A 15,499-nucleotide genomic window follows, 5' to 3' on the forward strand; every position below is an offset into this window, starting at 1 on the left:
AATGTAGCGTAAATGTACGATTTAAAAAACAAACAAAATAAAAATAATGACCATAAAAATGTTCATGTCGTTATGACAGCATAATATCCGTTTTTAAAACAACAGACATTAAACGAACGCAGTTTTGTCAAATAAATCTAATAATTTAAGAAAATTAAGGAAGCATTCAGTAATAAATTCTCATACGGAATACATTTTTATATGTTTTATTTTATCTACGTACATCTAGCGATCCATAGTGATGTCATTCGGTTTTGCCACGGGAAACCGGAAGTCAAACTTTAACGTGTTATTGCGCATGTGCATGCCTCTCGTGTCTTCGACCTCTACAACGAGCCGGTAACAAACTGCCTTGAGTTTTTATCCACAGGTGACATGTTTTATTGTGTTATTCAGATTAGTTTGTTGCCACTGTGCGCCCAGTGTCGTTCTGCTCTTCAAACGTAACGCATGGCTGTTTTCTGTATTCTCTCGGTTTATGATTGCTGCCATTGACCTTAGGTGTTCGTTTCCTCTTAACTTTGCAATCTGTGTAGGCTCGTATGACGTAAATTGTGACTTGATTTAAAATGAACACCCTGTTTAAATAAGTCTTAATTGTCTTGTTGACGTTTCTTGCAGCTCCTGTGTCCGACCTGTCGTGATGTTCGCCTGCGCTAAGTTCGTCTCCACCCCCTCCCTGGTGGTGAGTATGTCTGAACGAAGACCTCCGTGTATTAATAATACTTATTATTATTTAAACTGTTATTCATCCCATATTTGGGACACACTTGTGTTAACAGCAGATGTGCCGTTTCCTCTGGGAAAGTCTTGTAATAGCTTATATTTTAAAAGCTATTATAAGCAGTGTTTTAGAGGAGTTATGGGACAATATCACGTCTCAGTAAAGTGTAAACCAAACTGTAATGTTCTTAACACAGATCCGTGTTGGATCCCGTGCACTGTATAGACCACTGTCCACAGCAGTGGTGTCAGATGCCAGGAAATCAGAGGTAAGACATAACAACTGACTGACATAAACAGTGAGAATGGAGTGGGGTGTGTTTTTTTTTCTTTGCATGTAGAACAATACCACCAAATTTAAAATAACATAGAAGGTTAATAATGAAGTATTCATCATTTGTACACACAAGTATTAGGTTATTTTTTTATTAATACAAAAATACATAATTAATATTATATGTATATATAAAATATATTGTTAAAGTGCAAACAGATATTAGAAGTGCATCAAAATGACTGAACACAGTTTGCTGCCCTAGACCTCATGTTATTTAAAGTGGCAACACTGGGGCCATTATAGCGCAGGGGGTGGTGGATATGTGTTTGAGCTGAAGGGGAATGGTTCTCCTAATTGGGAAAACTTTGTGTATTGATTAACATGTTTTGATTATGTGGTTAGTGAACATCACAACAGTTATGACTTTGTTATATATCAGTAACCAGCCTGTGTTGCCTTTTCCTCGTTGTTTGTATCTCAGACTGCTGCCCTCTTGGGCTCACAGAGCGTTATGGCCTCCCATCAGCAGATGGCAGTGAGGAGTTTCCAGACCAGTGCTGTGAGCCGTGACATCGACACTGCTGCTAAGTTCATTGGTGCTGGAGCTGCTACTGTAGGAGTGGCTGGATCTGGAGCTGGGATTGGAACTGTGTTTGGTAGCCTTATTATTGGATATGCCAGGTTGGTTAAAGTAACATGACGTATCACTTTTTTAAATCTGAATGGCCGTCACATTTGACTCCTGTGTTTCTCAACAGGAACCCGTCACTGAAGCAGCAGCTGTTCTCTTATGCTATCTTAGGCTTTGCTCTGTCTGAAGCTATGGGTCTGTTCTGTCTGATGGTTGCTTTTCTAATCCTTTTTGCAATGTAAGCCTGCACAACCATGTCCTTTTAGGGGGAATTAACTTGGTTGGACAACACACTCATTCTTTGATTGTAGTTTTTTACAAGTTAGTGAGTCCTGTGAGATGCTGGTAAACAGAGATTCGACCACGGAGGGATTTGTCATTATATTGTATAATAATGTTTTGTTAACAACATACAACTGGTAACAGAAATAATAATAAAAAATCCAATCCATGTGTTGACACTTTATGTTGTTTTATTTAAGGTTATTTCACTGGAGTGAATGACAGATGGTCTTGCTGTTCACCAAAACACAACTATTGACTCACACATGACTACAACATGTCTGAAGTGTACTGTATAGCTTTCTGTGTACAGTCACATCATAGAAATGTAAATCTTCACAACACCCACTATTGTTTAGTATCTGATATTAGCACACTACATGCTCAGTTATGAAAATATACATTTAAAAATGATCAAAATAACCAATAAAGAAAGCGTATCCAGTGGCTGGATCTAAGTGACATCATTCCAGTGCACCATCCCCCACATAAAAAGTAAGAGTAAGTTCACCTTCAGTGGTTGAGTTTGAAATTGTGATTTTTGTAAAATTATTGTATTAATTGCCAGTACCAATAAGTGACGTCACATACTCCTTCCCACCACTGCGGATCTCGAACCATCCCCAGAAATCTTCTGTAAAAAGTGCTCCCCCTGTTGCGTCCAAATCGTATATTTTATTTAGGCTAATCGTACTGATTTAATATTTTGTGTTGTGTTTGTATATTTGTATTATATTCGCTACTATTTTTTAACAAATTCTATTTTATGTATACATTGTACCTTCAAATCTTACCCGAGTTTCCAGGCGGAACCAAAGAATCGGCCATTTTTCTCCGGCAGGTCATATTTAAAGAACGGACCTGTCGGTGTTTCTAGTTTAACCTAATATTTGTGTCATATTATAGCCATGTAAACGTCTTGCTGTTTGTTACCCGTGTGGGTGTAAACGCGGGGAATCATTTTAATAAATGTTTCGAGTTCACCAGCTCCGCAAAACACGGAGGATAAATGACGTCACTGGTCAAACGTTAAAGCCTAAAAGCACGCTATGGTTGAACTGGTCTACAGCCTGTCACTCTGTCCCTGACCAACTGTGTCCGGGCGACAAGAAGCAGGTACAGCAAACAGTGATCTTTATTGGTTACAAACCATTAAAACGTGATCAATGTTCTATTAGAAAAACTTTGCTAACTATGAAGTTAGAAAAACTTTGATTATCCCGGTAATGTCGTTGATACAAAAATGGGCAGCGTGATTTATAATTTTGTTACAAATGTTTTGTATGAATTACAATGTTTTAAATAAATGTTCTTTCTACAGTGGGGGAGTGCAGAAAAAGTTTGGCAACCATTTTCAATAAATTCTGTTTTGTTATAGATTCAAAATATAATTTCATAAATCTTTGTTGATCTGGACAATGACATAACTAGGACACAACTTCCTTAATGACATGTTGTCTATTGACTTTTAACTGATTTTTCTTAAATACTCCTTTGTCTGTACTAGGTAACTGAAAAACAGAAACCTCAACGATCTCCATGTCAACCAGTACTGGACCTCTTCAACCAGCAGTACAGTCAGGAACTTGAAAGTTTGTGGCCGTCTATCAGGTAACGTCGTATTAACACAACTTTCAGATTCCCGACTTGTTGCCTTTGGACTTTTGTTATATAGGTTGTTCTTCTCTTCCACAGGTCTGTGCTTCTAAAGCCTCAGTCCTGGCAGCATGGGGTCATGCTGAATCGTTTTACTTCTGTGACCGGTGTCACACAGACTCTCCTGTCACAGGGGTTTTCCAGGATCCTGCCACAATCAAATGCCCCTGCGCTGCTCCATGATTCCATTCTGACAGGAAACAACCCTTTGTTATCAAACGTCTTCGATTGCCCCCCTGATGATGACAACGACACTCATCCCCAGTGTGACAGCACCCCCTGCTCTCAAAGTGAGGACCTTCAGTTAGAGCGGTTACACAGTTTGCCCCAGCCTTCACTCCAGTGTTATACCCACCCCCACCCACTGCGATTTCCCTCCCAGCCTCACAGAGCAGGTCAAATAAAGCAGTACTACCTCCTGAACGCCTCCTCCCTCCTCCCTGTGCTGGCTTTACAAGTCTGTGATGGGGAGAAAGTTCTGGATCTTTGCTCTGCTCCTGGGGGCAAAGCAGTGGCCATAATGCAGTGTGCCACCCCAGGTGAGTGTCATGAACGACCAGTGATGACATCTGTAGTGAGCAGCGACAACTTGAAAATAAACAATGTGAACATTTCGGTCTCAGCTCTTCTGTGTTGTAACGAGCCAGATCCTCACAGACGGGACTGGCTGGTCAAAACTCTGGAGTCCTTTCTGCCCCACGCACTCAGGAGCAGAGTCATTGTGTCTTCCAGGGACGGACGATGTGCTGGGCAGAATGAAGCGGTAACGTACGACAAGGTGAGCAAAGAATGAACCTGTTGATGGAAACTGTGGATGGATGTGGAGGAGAAACCACTGACACTGATTTTGAATTGTGGTTCAATAGAATCATTTCAAAAATCAAACTAATGAAACTGAAATCAATGAATATATATATATATATATATACACACACACATACATACAGCCTTATATTTAGCCTTTTTTCCACGATGTCAAAATGTTATTTGATTAAATAAATACATTTCTCTTTTGCAAGGTTTTAGTCGATGCCCCGTGTTCCAATGACAGGAGCTGGCTGTATTCTTGCAGCAGCCCGCAGGGGGAGCAAAGACTGAAGGAAAAGGCCAGGCTACCTGCACTCCAGGCTCAGCTGCTGAAGTAAGTCCAGTTCATAGCATAGGCATTGTCAAACAAATACGAAAGAAATTATGTTTACTTAATTTTGGTTCAGATAAAGTAAGAATATTAAAAATAAACAAACCAAAATGAATTATTTGTGACATATGAATATATGTGCAGGAACAGGGTTGCCGTGGAGCGGCCAGGAGGACTCGTAGTCTACTCCACTTGCACACTGTCCAGAGCTGAAAACCATGACGTGGTGGAGACGGTTCTGAGGGCGTGTCCTGAGGCTGAACCTGAAGACCTGTGGGAGGAAATCGCTGTTCCTTTCTCTCAACAGTTTGCTTTTGCCCCCAGTTCTTACACAAATGGAGACCCCTCCCACAATCGTCCAAAGCCGATGAAGAAACATGCTGACCACAGACTGGGGATCCTGGTTGTTCCTCAACCGGGCAAAACCTGGGGACCGATGTTTTTGTCTCGGATTAGAAGAAGAAGGTAGCGTTGCATAAAATGATGTTTGAAAAATGAAACATTGTCTTTTGAGCGTGTTTGGGTTTTTCAGACTTAAAGTACTACATTGTATTCATACTACTTCAGTTTGGTACTTAACTAAGCATACCTGGTAGACTTTAAACAAAGTGTAGTATTAGCATTTATACTGATAACCAGGACTGTCACATTTAAATCAGTAATAAGGACTAAATTCAAATGACAGTTTTTGAAAAGGACCCAAACCTTTGGTGTGACCATTGACCCACCAGGTCATTTAGCAGGCACAGGCACAGGTTTTTGTGACATTTTGTTTGGATTGGTTTATCCGTCCTGAACGGCCAAATGCTGCTATCGCTAATGTTTTTAATGAAGTCACTTTAATCTTTGGACTTAATGACAAGTTGACCAGTCGTCCTAGTAATCGCACCTTTGAACTTTTGGTCAAAAACAACCAAGTCCACCTACTGGTCAACAGCCTCAGTTCCAGTATTCAAAGTTCCTTCTAAAAGCACCCTTTTTAAAAAGCATCTGAATGTCTAAAAGTAGCAGAGAAACTTGAAAATATGAGAAACGTCAATGATTTTCATCTTGCATGTATGAGGCAGCAAATGGGCTTTTACTCATTAAAATTTGATCACCACTTGACTTCAGTCAATATTGCAGTACCTTTTTAAATCTTCAATTTCACTGCCACGAAGGAAAACAAATTTGGGCTATGTTGTTTTTTTAACAGGCCGCACTGGGGTAGAGTGGTGGGTGTTTTTGCCTCAGTTAGTTTTAAACACCATGGCCATTGAACAGAAGCCTGGTTTCTCTAGCGAGCTGCACTGTTGAAGAAAAAGATGTCACACCTGATCTTAGGTTTAAGAGGACAATGCCATTATTTGTTTTGCTGTTATGATGCTGTGTTCTCTGTCATCAGTCCAGCTGTAATAGATGAAGTATTTTCAATGTGAAGTTGTAATAATAGTCATGTAATTGTTAGTGTAACAGCAGGCTAATGTTTCTGTTGGAGACATCAGTTTAACGACCATGAAATGTGAGAGCAGTAACAATGATGAATGTTCACAGTTCCTCCACACGGCTCTTCATCTCTGCTGCTCCCTCTGCCAGCTTTCACTTTGAATGAACTGAATCTAAAGAGACAACTTAGTCAACTCAGTCGTCCCACCGGTGTTCCCTAGTGGATCATAGTCTAGTCAGTGTCATCAAGATAAAGGGACGGGGACTGGTGCTGGTGTGTAGCCCAGTGTGACAGATACTGAGGGGACACTGATCCTCCTGCTGTTTAGAATCATGAATTACACTGTCTGTTGTGATGTGAGTGAAGTCAGAATTTCTCTGCGGAAATTCTCCCGAAAAGAATTGCATATAAATTAAGGACATTTTCCTTTAGTGTAGAAAAGTACAGGGAAAGTCAAAATGTTTTTTTTTAACTTTGTGTTTCAGGGAGAAAGCAAACCAAAATAAGAACTGTTGTTCTGTAAGAGTGAGTCAGGACTGACGGTGCACAACTTGGTGCAGGACGGGCACAAGGACAGGGAAGACGTGCAGTCAGAGTGGCAGATGAGTTCAGGGATCAGCCCCCAGCCCCTCCTTGTTTTCGGTACCTATAGACAGGTTGACACATGAGGTTAGACAGGAGGCGCTGTGGAGCACGACGGTGGGAGATGACATTTTAATCTGTGATGAGTGTAGGAGCATGAGGACATGGAACCTGGAGATGGCACTGGGGAGAGGAGGAATGAAAGTCATGTGAAATGAGACTCTGTGTTAGTGTGTGAATGAGGGGGAGGTGATGAAGGGGTGAGGATGTTCAGAGAGGAGAGAAAGTCAAGGTGGGGGAGTTCAGTCGCCTGAGGCTGAGGGAGACAATTCAAGTTTAACAGAAGACTGATGTACGACAGGAGGATTCAAGACTGCTGCGATAAACAGCTGGTACTGGGGTCGGTACTGGTACCATTTATACAAACCAATAGGATTGTTTTCATTTGTGTGATTGCAGATACAGAGTATTGTCACTGATACTTCTTTAGGTTGAGTTTCAATAAATATGCAATGAACTGGAAGGCAGTGATATATACTGTAGGTGTCACAGCTCTGTGGGTAACAAGGTGGTGTGCAGTGTGTGTGTGAGAGAGTGTGTATGAGCGAGAGACAGAGAGAGAGCTCAACCCTAACCACAGTGAGGACACCAAGCAGGATAATATTTACAGTTTTTTGCTCTGCTTCATTAAGAGACTATTTCTGCTCAGAAATATGTATGTATAATTTTCAAACGTACACTGTTATCACATTAGAACATATATATCAATTAAACAAGGGATAAAGTAAAGAAAAATTATTTAAAAAATTAAAGATTAAACTTTCTGCCCTTTCAACAGAAAGTGAGCTTTAAAACAAAAGCACACACTTCAGCCGAATGTTTCATTCCCAAGTGTATGGTATCAACTCATCATGAAACATGTTTCTGTGAGCATAGACACCAGAGCTAACGTTAGCTACAACAGTCCTGGTACTAATGTTGAATATGTAATAGTCGTAGTTGTACTGTGAGTTTGTTCTAACTGTGAATGGAGCAGACAGATAAATATGAACTTTTTTGCCTTTGTTTACATCAAATGTTGCTATTGACAGAAATGTGAAGAATTGCAGTTAATTATTCCCAAAGCCACTTTTTTAAACATTTTAATTGCGTCTCACACTAATGATGAACATAAATGTGATCTATTTCAGCTTTATTACAGCCTAAAGTTCCTGTGGAATGAATGCTTCATCATACCTGGGTCTGTCCAGCATGACTGATGAACCGTGGCGTCTCTTTTAGAGGCTCATTACCTATACCGTCATGCCTGAGAGAGGAGCGGAAGCAGTGGAGAGACAGTCTGACTGTGATAGCTCAGAGCAGAAACACAGTAGTTTGGAAGGAACTGGAGACAGTAAGGCACACCATCTCATCCATTTGGTTTTTCATAATGAACTTTATGGTCATAACAGACTAAATAAGTACAAAATAAATTCACCGTTCCGTCTTGCAAATAAAGAAGTCAGAGGTCTCTGAGTGAGCCTGTCCAACGTACCATCACAGCTTTGACTGCTGAAATAGGAACACTGAAAGAGTCAACATCTCCGCCTGGCCATGGAAACTCTTCTAATCGGTTGCATTTATTTGGCTATTTTTACCGTCTGTCCTACTTTTGCTCCACTCCCAGTCTGAAGTATGTGCATCATTACACAAACAGCCCCGCTCTAACACTTCTGAAATGCGGTGAGTTGTATGACCGCGGCGCTAGTTTGCCAGGTTGCTGACCTTTGTGTGAACTCAGTTTTATTGATGTTCCCCCTGCTGCAGAGTTTCCTCCAGGGGTGAATCTCTAAACAGCTTCCCCCTCCACTTCAAAAGCCGAGTATGTAGGCCTGCTTTGCATAATCAGGTGGAGAACAGCTTTTTGCCAGAGAGGCAGGAATTAATTTGTGCCACAGCCAGATGTAATCATTAACACACCAGTCATTGACAATAAGGAAGCAGGGGGGAGGAGGGAGGAGGTGCAGTCGATGTAAGGGTGCAAACACAACCAGAAAGTGAGAAATCAGTTAAATTCAGACTGGTAGTTGGTATTCTACAACACTCTTAGTAGTACTTTGTACTAAGAACATGAACAAGAACAGTACTGAACTTATGGGTTTTCTGTTCCGAGTTTCCATGTTCTACTTTGTTCAAAAACATGCAGATGTGGATTAAACCGTTCACTCCATATATATTTGAAGTAAACAGTTTAGTTTCCATATTCTACTGTATGTAATATATACAGTATATAATATATGTATGTATTTATATATTTGCACACATACTGTATATATACATAATACATATATTATACATGTAATAAATGTATTACACACAGTAGAACATGGAAACTAAACTAAAGGACATTGTGATGTACTTTATGTCATCTTAAGGGTATTAATTCAACACCCTTTGATAACTGTAAGCTCATCGACAGCACTTTTTTCTTTGAGCCAGTGCATATTTCTGGATTTAGTACAACCCTAATGTACGTGTTGTCTTTAAATGATCACCACACACATCACTCTTTTCTGTTAACTGCAAAAAAGAAAAGAGAGTGTTGGCCAAGAGCAGCTCTCAGTGTAACTAAGTAATGATGAATTATTGATGTCTTGGGCTGATTTATCAAATACAGTTCACTGATACAGAGTATTTACAGCAGATGTACATGACAGTGAAATAACTAATTAAACAAATTAGTTTTATGTTTGTCATTAATATCCACTCAGATTCACATTTACTACATTTTACTACTGTGGTTAATGAAAACGGGTTTATGTGACAGTGTATCATAAAGCAAGTGGTTCTCTGTTGTGTACTTTAACGTACAGGTTAGATTAAAAGACATGAAGTACATCTTCAGATTTATATACTATTAAGGTAAAAATGCTGCGAATATTTTTCTTGAAGGGAACAAACTAATAACTACAACACTACTGATTACTCAGAGCTGCACCGACAACCCAAACAAAACCCAAGCTCGAAATCAACCAAACTTGCTGGTCCTACGCTGTGATTGGTCAGCACTTTGACCAATGCCTGGGTCTGCGTAGATGTCGTCATCGGGTGAAGTTGCGCGCATCCTTTACGGTCGGCGCCAACAACAGCTACTACACACTTGTCGCTAGCATTAGCATCTGAAAATTTAACCCAGTCGTCAGTCGTATGGGATTTTGCGGTCACCCATGTTTTTTTTAACAATGTTTCTGTTTTTTCGGGAAACACTGGCTCGTCTCCACTTGGTGGCGCTGGGTTTAAGACGAATTATCAACAGAGAGGCCCGGGAACTATACTTCAAGTTACTACCTGGAACTTCAGCCGGAAGTGAAGAAATGAATGGACACCGCGGTTTAAAGGTTTTGCAGCGACACCAACCGTCAGCAGTTAATCTAAAGGTAGGACACGGTTTTGGTATTTAATATTTATTTATTTAGCGAACAAAAATTCCTTAAAACACTAAAGTACAAGACGACGGGAACCACTTCCATCAAACTGGGTGAAAATCAAACGTTCCTTCCCAGAGTTCTCTTGATTTTACTTTGACTTTACTTCTTTTAAACTTTAAACCTTGTCCGAGTCGATGCTTGCAGACTGGAGGAAAAGCACAGATAATAGATTCTCTTCCCAAAGGAGGAAAAATGAATAGAAATCAGACAAAGCCAGTGAAGCAGGGGAGGATATAACTGTTGGGTTTTTTTGTACCACTATGTTGGAGTTTTAAGGTTATGAAACCCTTACAGAGGACGTTATTAAAATGGGTTACACTCCGTTAAATTAAAACCGTTTTCACAGGTATTTTAGGAACATAGGAGTCCTTCTAGTGACTTTTAAAGGCTGCAAATGGGATATTCAATAGACAATTCATCACAGTTTATGTCAGCACTTAAGTACTTCTGTATTTATAATTCATACTCAGGCAGCCGTGGTGGAGTTTGTGCATCCCTAAAGTTATACAGGAAGTCATCTCACAGCTTCCTTCACACACACCAACGTTTATCAGCACTGATAAAACGGACAGCCTTGAATATGTACACCATCAACACCTTGGGTTGAAGGGTCGATCCAGATAGGCATTGGTCAACGGTGGGGTATATCCAGGACAGATCAATTTAGACTGAGCAGTTTTGGACTGTGTGAAGAGAGAATGTGAAAAGTCCATACAGAAGGGACAAACTCATGGCCCGGGGACTTTGAGGCCTGCGAAACACATCAAATTTATTAAGAGGACAATAATAATCCAAAGTTTTTCTCTTAATTTATTTAAATGTTTAGTTGGTTATTTACTTTAAGAATGGGAGGGTACACTAGCTGTTTGCTCTATAACATTAGACAATGTTTTTGGTTCTATTGTTTTTTATATTGACTGTAAAGCACTAATATGTCCCTCCAATGAAACGGCAGCTGCAGCAGCGTTCATTTAGAGTTTGCGACTCCTGCCACAGGGGATCGAACTGTTCAAGTGCTTGATTATAATTGCATTTCCTGTTTGTTGACGTTGGGCGCACAGCTCCTCTTTATGTGTTTTGTTTTTAATGACCGTAGAACACCTAATAACTGAGCAATAATTTGCACCGTACGTTGAACTTCTTCACTGCCCTCAGAGACGACGCTGGCAGCACAGAGGCGACGTGTAAACACCTGAGTGTGTAAAGATGGACTTGACACGCTGTCGTGTAAATAAGATCAATATGATGGATGACATGAGCTAGTATATTAGAATGGGTAACGCTGGGCACCCTGGGAAAATGTCATCCTTTCTACAAACAGTGCTGCAGTGTGGACAGATACAGAGGCAGACCAGCAGTAAATAATAAAAACCACAGACAGACCCAGTCGTACAGTTGTACCGACTCGGGGTCCCGACCTACTGGATGAGAAACGTTTCATTCAAAGTTAATTGAAAGACACATCAACTGCTCGGTGCCACGATTGAGCCACAGTCACACCATCACCTGTTCTAATTTGTGCAGCATCGGTTCTCTGTGAGAACATGTCCACTGCAGGTGCTTCTCCAATTAGCATGAGTCAGTTGTCACCGTGCTGACTGGACAAGTGTAACGCCGGCCTGGTTTCAAGGGGTTTAGGAGACACACCGAAGGTGACACTGAGGCAGCGCGGCACTTATTGTGAAGTGGGTGACACGGTGGGAGGCAGAAGGGTGGCTGTTCTCTCTGTAGATGACTCTTTCTCCGTCCTCCTCTGTATCCTCCTCTCCTCTCTGTACAGCTTTCTTTTCTTCTCTCCTTCTCCTTGTCCTTGTCAATCATTTCATTTCCTTGATCCATCAAGTCGCTGCACAGCTGGAGTCAGAGGAAATGATGCCAGGTAAAGGTAAAAATGTAGATAATGGAGATCAGAAGGCAATGGTTCCTGAGTGTACTCTGCAGCGCCCCCTTTTTGTAGATTTGTTTTATTTAGACATTTAAGCATTTTGCCGACCCTTTTATCCAAAACGACTTATATGAAGAAGATTAAATACTGCACATAAATCCACCGGGGCTCAAATCCAGGACCTTCCCTGTGTAAGGCAGGTGTGATAACCACTACACTACAGCACACGATTGACTGTAATTACTAAACTTATATTCTAATTAAACAAAGGAAAGAAAGTTAGTTTTTTCTCTGTGGTTCAGATAAAGAAATGATTGAGTCTTCATTGATGTTTTTTACTGTTAAGGACTTTTTGACTTTTTGGACTTTTGAGTTTAATCACAAGTGAATTTTCACAGTGGAAACGTAGGGTTTTTTTCCTTGAGCTTTGAAAAATTCAGTGTACTGGGAGGTCAACGTTTCTAACTGAATGATGGATGAACGAGAGGAGAAATGAATCATGATTTCTGCTCGCTCTCCAAATTGAGATTAACAAGGCAGTTGCTCCAGTCTGGGTTTTACACTGTGTTCTCACCAGACTGTGCGAATAATGTGAAGTAATTTATTGCCCTCCTCCTCCTCCTCCTCTTTTTTTTCTTTCTTTTCTTCAGACTCTGCTCTTTCCTCCACTCCCTCCTTCACTAAATGCTGGCTGTCAGGCCGGAGCCTCAAAGATTCACGTGAGCCCTTAATCGTCTTTTCATGTTCCTCCAGACCTCCAATTCAGCTCCATTCTCACCAGCCCAAACAGAACAGACATTTGTCCAAGTGCTGTCACAGTGACATCGTTCACTCTCTGTTCAGCTCCACTTCACCTCCTGTGTCCCCACGTCCGTCCATTTGACTGTTAGTCTACAGCTAGTGATCCCATTGGGCCGTGACATCAAAGTAGGATGAAACCCAAGACCGTCCTTTGCCCCCCCGGGGCCTCTGTCACATGTAATCACTGTTGTAAGACACACACACACACTTACACACACACTTCTCTTCAACATTCAGCTCGACTCGACTCGGAGAGTAAATATTTGTGCTGTGCCAGCTCCAGACAGAGGAAGGCTCCTCACCTCAGTGCTGTGCCACCAAATCATGAAATATTCAGAGTTGGTGAGAGAGAAGGAGTGGAGAGAATGAGAGTGAGATGATGAAAAGACTGAGAGAGAGAGAGAGAGAGATTACGTGCTGTGGCTCTTCTAGTTATAATAATAGTTATAAAAGTTCTTGTCGTATTTAGAAATGTTTCTTGGTGATACCATGTATATGAGGATACAGGGCTACGATACGATAAACAGTGGATCCCAGAGATACGAGTTTTACAACAGCACTCGTATGTCACACTCGTATTACATTTTAAATGAACCCTTATTAAAAACCAATGAATTTATTCCACCTCCCAGAAATATACTATTAATTAATTAAATGAACCCCCCATTTAAACATCAAAAACATAGACATAGACATAAGAATTAAGAAAACATTTTATATATTGCTATAAAAATTGGTAAAATAACCCAGTGAGGGACAGTGAGGGAGACAGCGCCACAGAGTGTCAGGGCCACTAAGGTGGGAGCAGGGTTATATAAAGATTTTCAAATTTTCGGTGGAAAAATGGAGCTGGTTGATCACTCGTAACTAGATGTTTCCTCGTATCAGGAGCAAAATCTTGCAATAGTTGCAGACTTGGAGGAGCTCGTATCTCTGTCCACTGTACTGATACAACGTCATGAATAGTTGCCTGGTTATTTTTGACTCTCTCTTCAGTTCAACAACCTTCAAAATAAAGTACGTGGTGACTCGGAGTGAGTAAATGTGAAGGACTGACACCTCAACTGTCTGATGAAAAGATACAGTACACTGTGTAGATGAATACAGATTCATCTACACAGTGTACTGTAGTATTTGAAGGTGTAAAAAAAAAAAACGCAGCCTGAAAACCGTGTCTCCTCCATGTGGCCTAGCTGAAGGAGGCGTCAGAGACAGAGATATCACCCTCTCATTTCCATACTCTCTGCCTTTCTTGTCCAAACCTCCTGCTTGCGTCAGCCTCCACTGACTGTGGACTCCTGCAGCAGGGTGGAGGAGGAGAGCTGCTCATGAAGCTCTGATCAGTTATACACTGATATATACTGTACAACCAGCTGCAAACATAAATACAGATCAGGTTGATTTAACATGACCCCCCGCCCCGTCCCCGTCCCCGTCCTCCCCGTCCTCAATAACAGTTCCCACTTTGCTACAGTTTTTGTTGGTTTGTGATAATATGACAGTCAGGACATTTTGTTGATCAGTGATCATTTCTCTATGAACCTAGAACCTTGAGCCTTGCTTTGTTGCATTAGCTCAAAATCTGAAACAAAGAAGTTGAAACAAGAAAATATTTGGACAACCTTAACTTTTTAAACCAACTAAACCAGCAGGGTCAGCAGTGGTTGACCAAGTGTCGCTGTCCGTTGTGCTGAAATACTGTTTCAGTGTTGTCTGTTAATAACAGAGATTGCAGTGGCCTGTTTAAGACTCATTGGACCATAAAATAAAAAGTAATAATAAAATTAAATGAATGACTTTCATTTAACCCACCCCTTAGTCACCCCCCCCCCCCCCCCCCCCCCAACAGTCTCCTGTCACTGGTACAACAGGCATAGTGTGAGTGCAGCCTTAAAGTTTTGGGAAACACTCCTGTTTCCACTGAGAAGAAATGTTCTGAATTTAATTAAAATATAAGAAATCATGTAATGTATGCCATAAATTTGACATTGTTAAGAAAAATAATTAAAATTCTACAGCTGGTGCTTAGCCTGAATACTTTAACTTCTTACCAGGTGATTTTTGGCTTCAGTGAATGTTTAAAACTGTAAAATTAATTCCAACAAAATTAACAAATAACAGCTCAGATGTGAGTTTTTGCAAAGTGGATTTTAGGGGGAAAAAAGTTAAAAGTCTCAGAGACAGTTTTTTTTAATAAACCTTTGAAGTTTTGCTGCAGGAACTCAAGTTTGATGGAGGTTGATGGAGATGTGTGGCAGCTGGTCACCTGACTTCACCGCTGCAATTACACACACACACAGACATATGGACACACACACACACTGAGGCAAATGGAGAGGTAAAGGAGGGAAAGTGCCGACTCGGCAGGAGCAGATGGATTGACATCAGTCTATGGAGTACTTTATGAATAAAAGTACTTTGTCCCAGTCCTGCAGCTCAGCTTTGATCTGAAGACTGAAGAGACATTAGACGACTGGGCAGTGAACGCACCAGGGAGGGACAAATAATGAGAAAATTAAAAATGTCCTTTCACTCTGAGGTGTTCAGGAAGAAGCTGCTGTGAACGAAGAAGTTCATCCACAGAACACTGCTGTCTGTGAGTGTGTGTGTGTGTGTGTGTGTGTGTGTGTG

At 40.9% G+C, this 15,499-nt stretch overlaps 3 protein-coding genes across 7 annotated transcripts in view; all 3 read left to right on the plus strand.

Moving 5' to 3' along the window:
- The first annotated feature begins 245 nt into the window (after positions 1 to 245).
- Positions 246 to 2,082, plus strand: LOC103378844 (ATP synthase F(0) complex subunit C3, mitochondrial-like). Of its 2 annotated transcripts, none has more exons than XM_008310194.3 (5): positions 246 to 370; positions 622 to 685; positions 921 to 992; positions 1,482 to 1,681; positions 1,759 to 2,082. In XM_008310194.3, the coding sequence occupies exons 2-5, from the start codon at positions 644 to 646 to the stop codon at positions 1,871 to 1,873; spliced, it is 429 nt and encodes a 142-aa protein (XP_008308416.1). In that variant the 5' UTR covers positions 246 to 370; positions 622 to 643; the 3' UTR covers positions 1,874 to 2,082. The 2 variants fall into 2 exon arrangements, with proteins under 2 accessions (XP_008308416.1, XP_008308415.1); XM_008310193.3 differs by having other exon boundaries at positions 256 to 339.
- A 128-nt stretch (positions 2,083 to 2,210) lies between these two features.
- nsun3 (NOP2/Sun RNA methyltransferase 3) lies at positions 2,211 to 5,814 on the plus strand. Its single transcript, XM_025055564.1, has 6 exons — positions 2,211 to 3,029; positions 3,421 to 3,524; positions 3,609 to 4,108; positions 4,193 to 4,347; positions 4,589 to 4,710; positions 4,852 to 5,814. Exons 1-6 carry the CDS (start codon positions 2,883 to 2,885, stop codon positions 5,174 to 5,176), a joined length of 1,353 nt encoding a protein of 450 aa, XP_024911332.1. The 5' UTR covers positions 2,211 to 2,882; the 3' UTR covers positions 5,177 to 5,814.
- Positions 5,034 to 15,499, plus strand: part of LOC103378846 (ephrin type-A receptor 6-like) — a 32,882-nt gene continuing 22,416 nt past the window's right edge. For all 4 annotated transcript variants that reach the window (XR_003049718.1, XM_008310197.3, XM_025055563.1 and 1 more), the window contains exons 1-2: positions 5,034 to 5,172; positions 7,906 to 10,131. The gene's annotated coding sequence lies outside the window, so the exon portion shown is untranslated. The remainder of the gene's footprint in view (positions 5,173 to 7,905; positions 10,132 to 15,499) is intronic.

Source organism: Cynoglossus semilaevis, chromosome 5 (assembly GCF_000523025.1).
Source record: "Cynoglossus semilaevis isolate Cse_v1.0 chromosome 5, Cse_v1.0, whole genome shotgun sequence".
Taxonomy (NCBI): Eukaryota; Metazoa; Chordata; class Actinopteri; order Pleuronectiformes; family Cynoglossidae; genus Cynoglossus; species Cynoglossus semilaevis.

Excerpts from the sequence above, each read along its gene's own strand:
- LOC103378844 (XM_008310193.3), top strand. The coding sequence starts at position 299 with ATGTGCATGCCTCTCGTGTCTTCGACCTCTACAACGAGCCG. Across the intron at positions 993-1,481 it reads CAGATGCCAGGAAATCAGAG|ACTGCTGCCCTCTTGGGCTC; the intron begins GTAAGACATAAC and ends TTTGTATCTCAG. Across the intron at positions 1,682-1,758 it reads CTTATTATTGGATATGCCAG|GAACCCGTCACTGAAGCAGC; the intron begins GTTGGTTAAAGT and ends GTTTCTCAACAG.
- nsun3 (XM_025055564.1), top strand. The coding sequence starts at position 2,883 with ATGTTTCGAGTTCACCAGCTCCGCAAAACACGGAGGATAAATGACGTC. Across the intron at positions 3,525-3,608 it reads AGTTTGTGGCCGTCTATCAG|GTCTGTGCTTCTAAAGCCTC; the intron begins GTAACGTCGTAT and ends TCTCTTCCACAG. Across the intron at positions 4,109-4,192 it reads AATGCAGTGTGCCACCCCAG|CTCTTCTGTGTTGTAACGAG; the intron begins GTGAGTGTCATG and ends TTTCGGTCTCAG.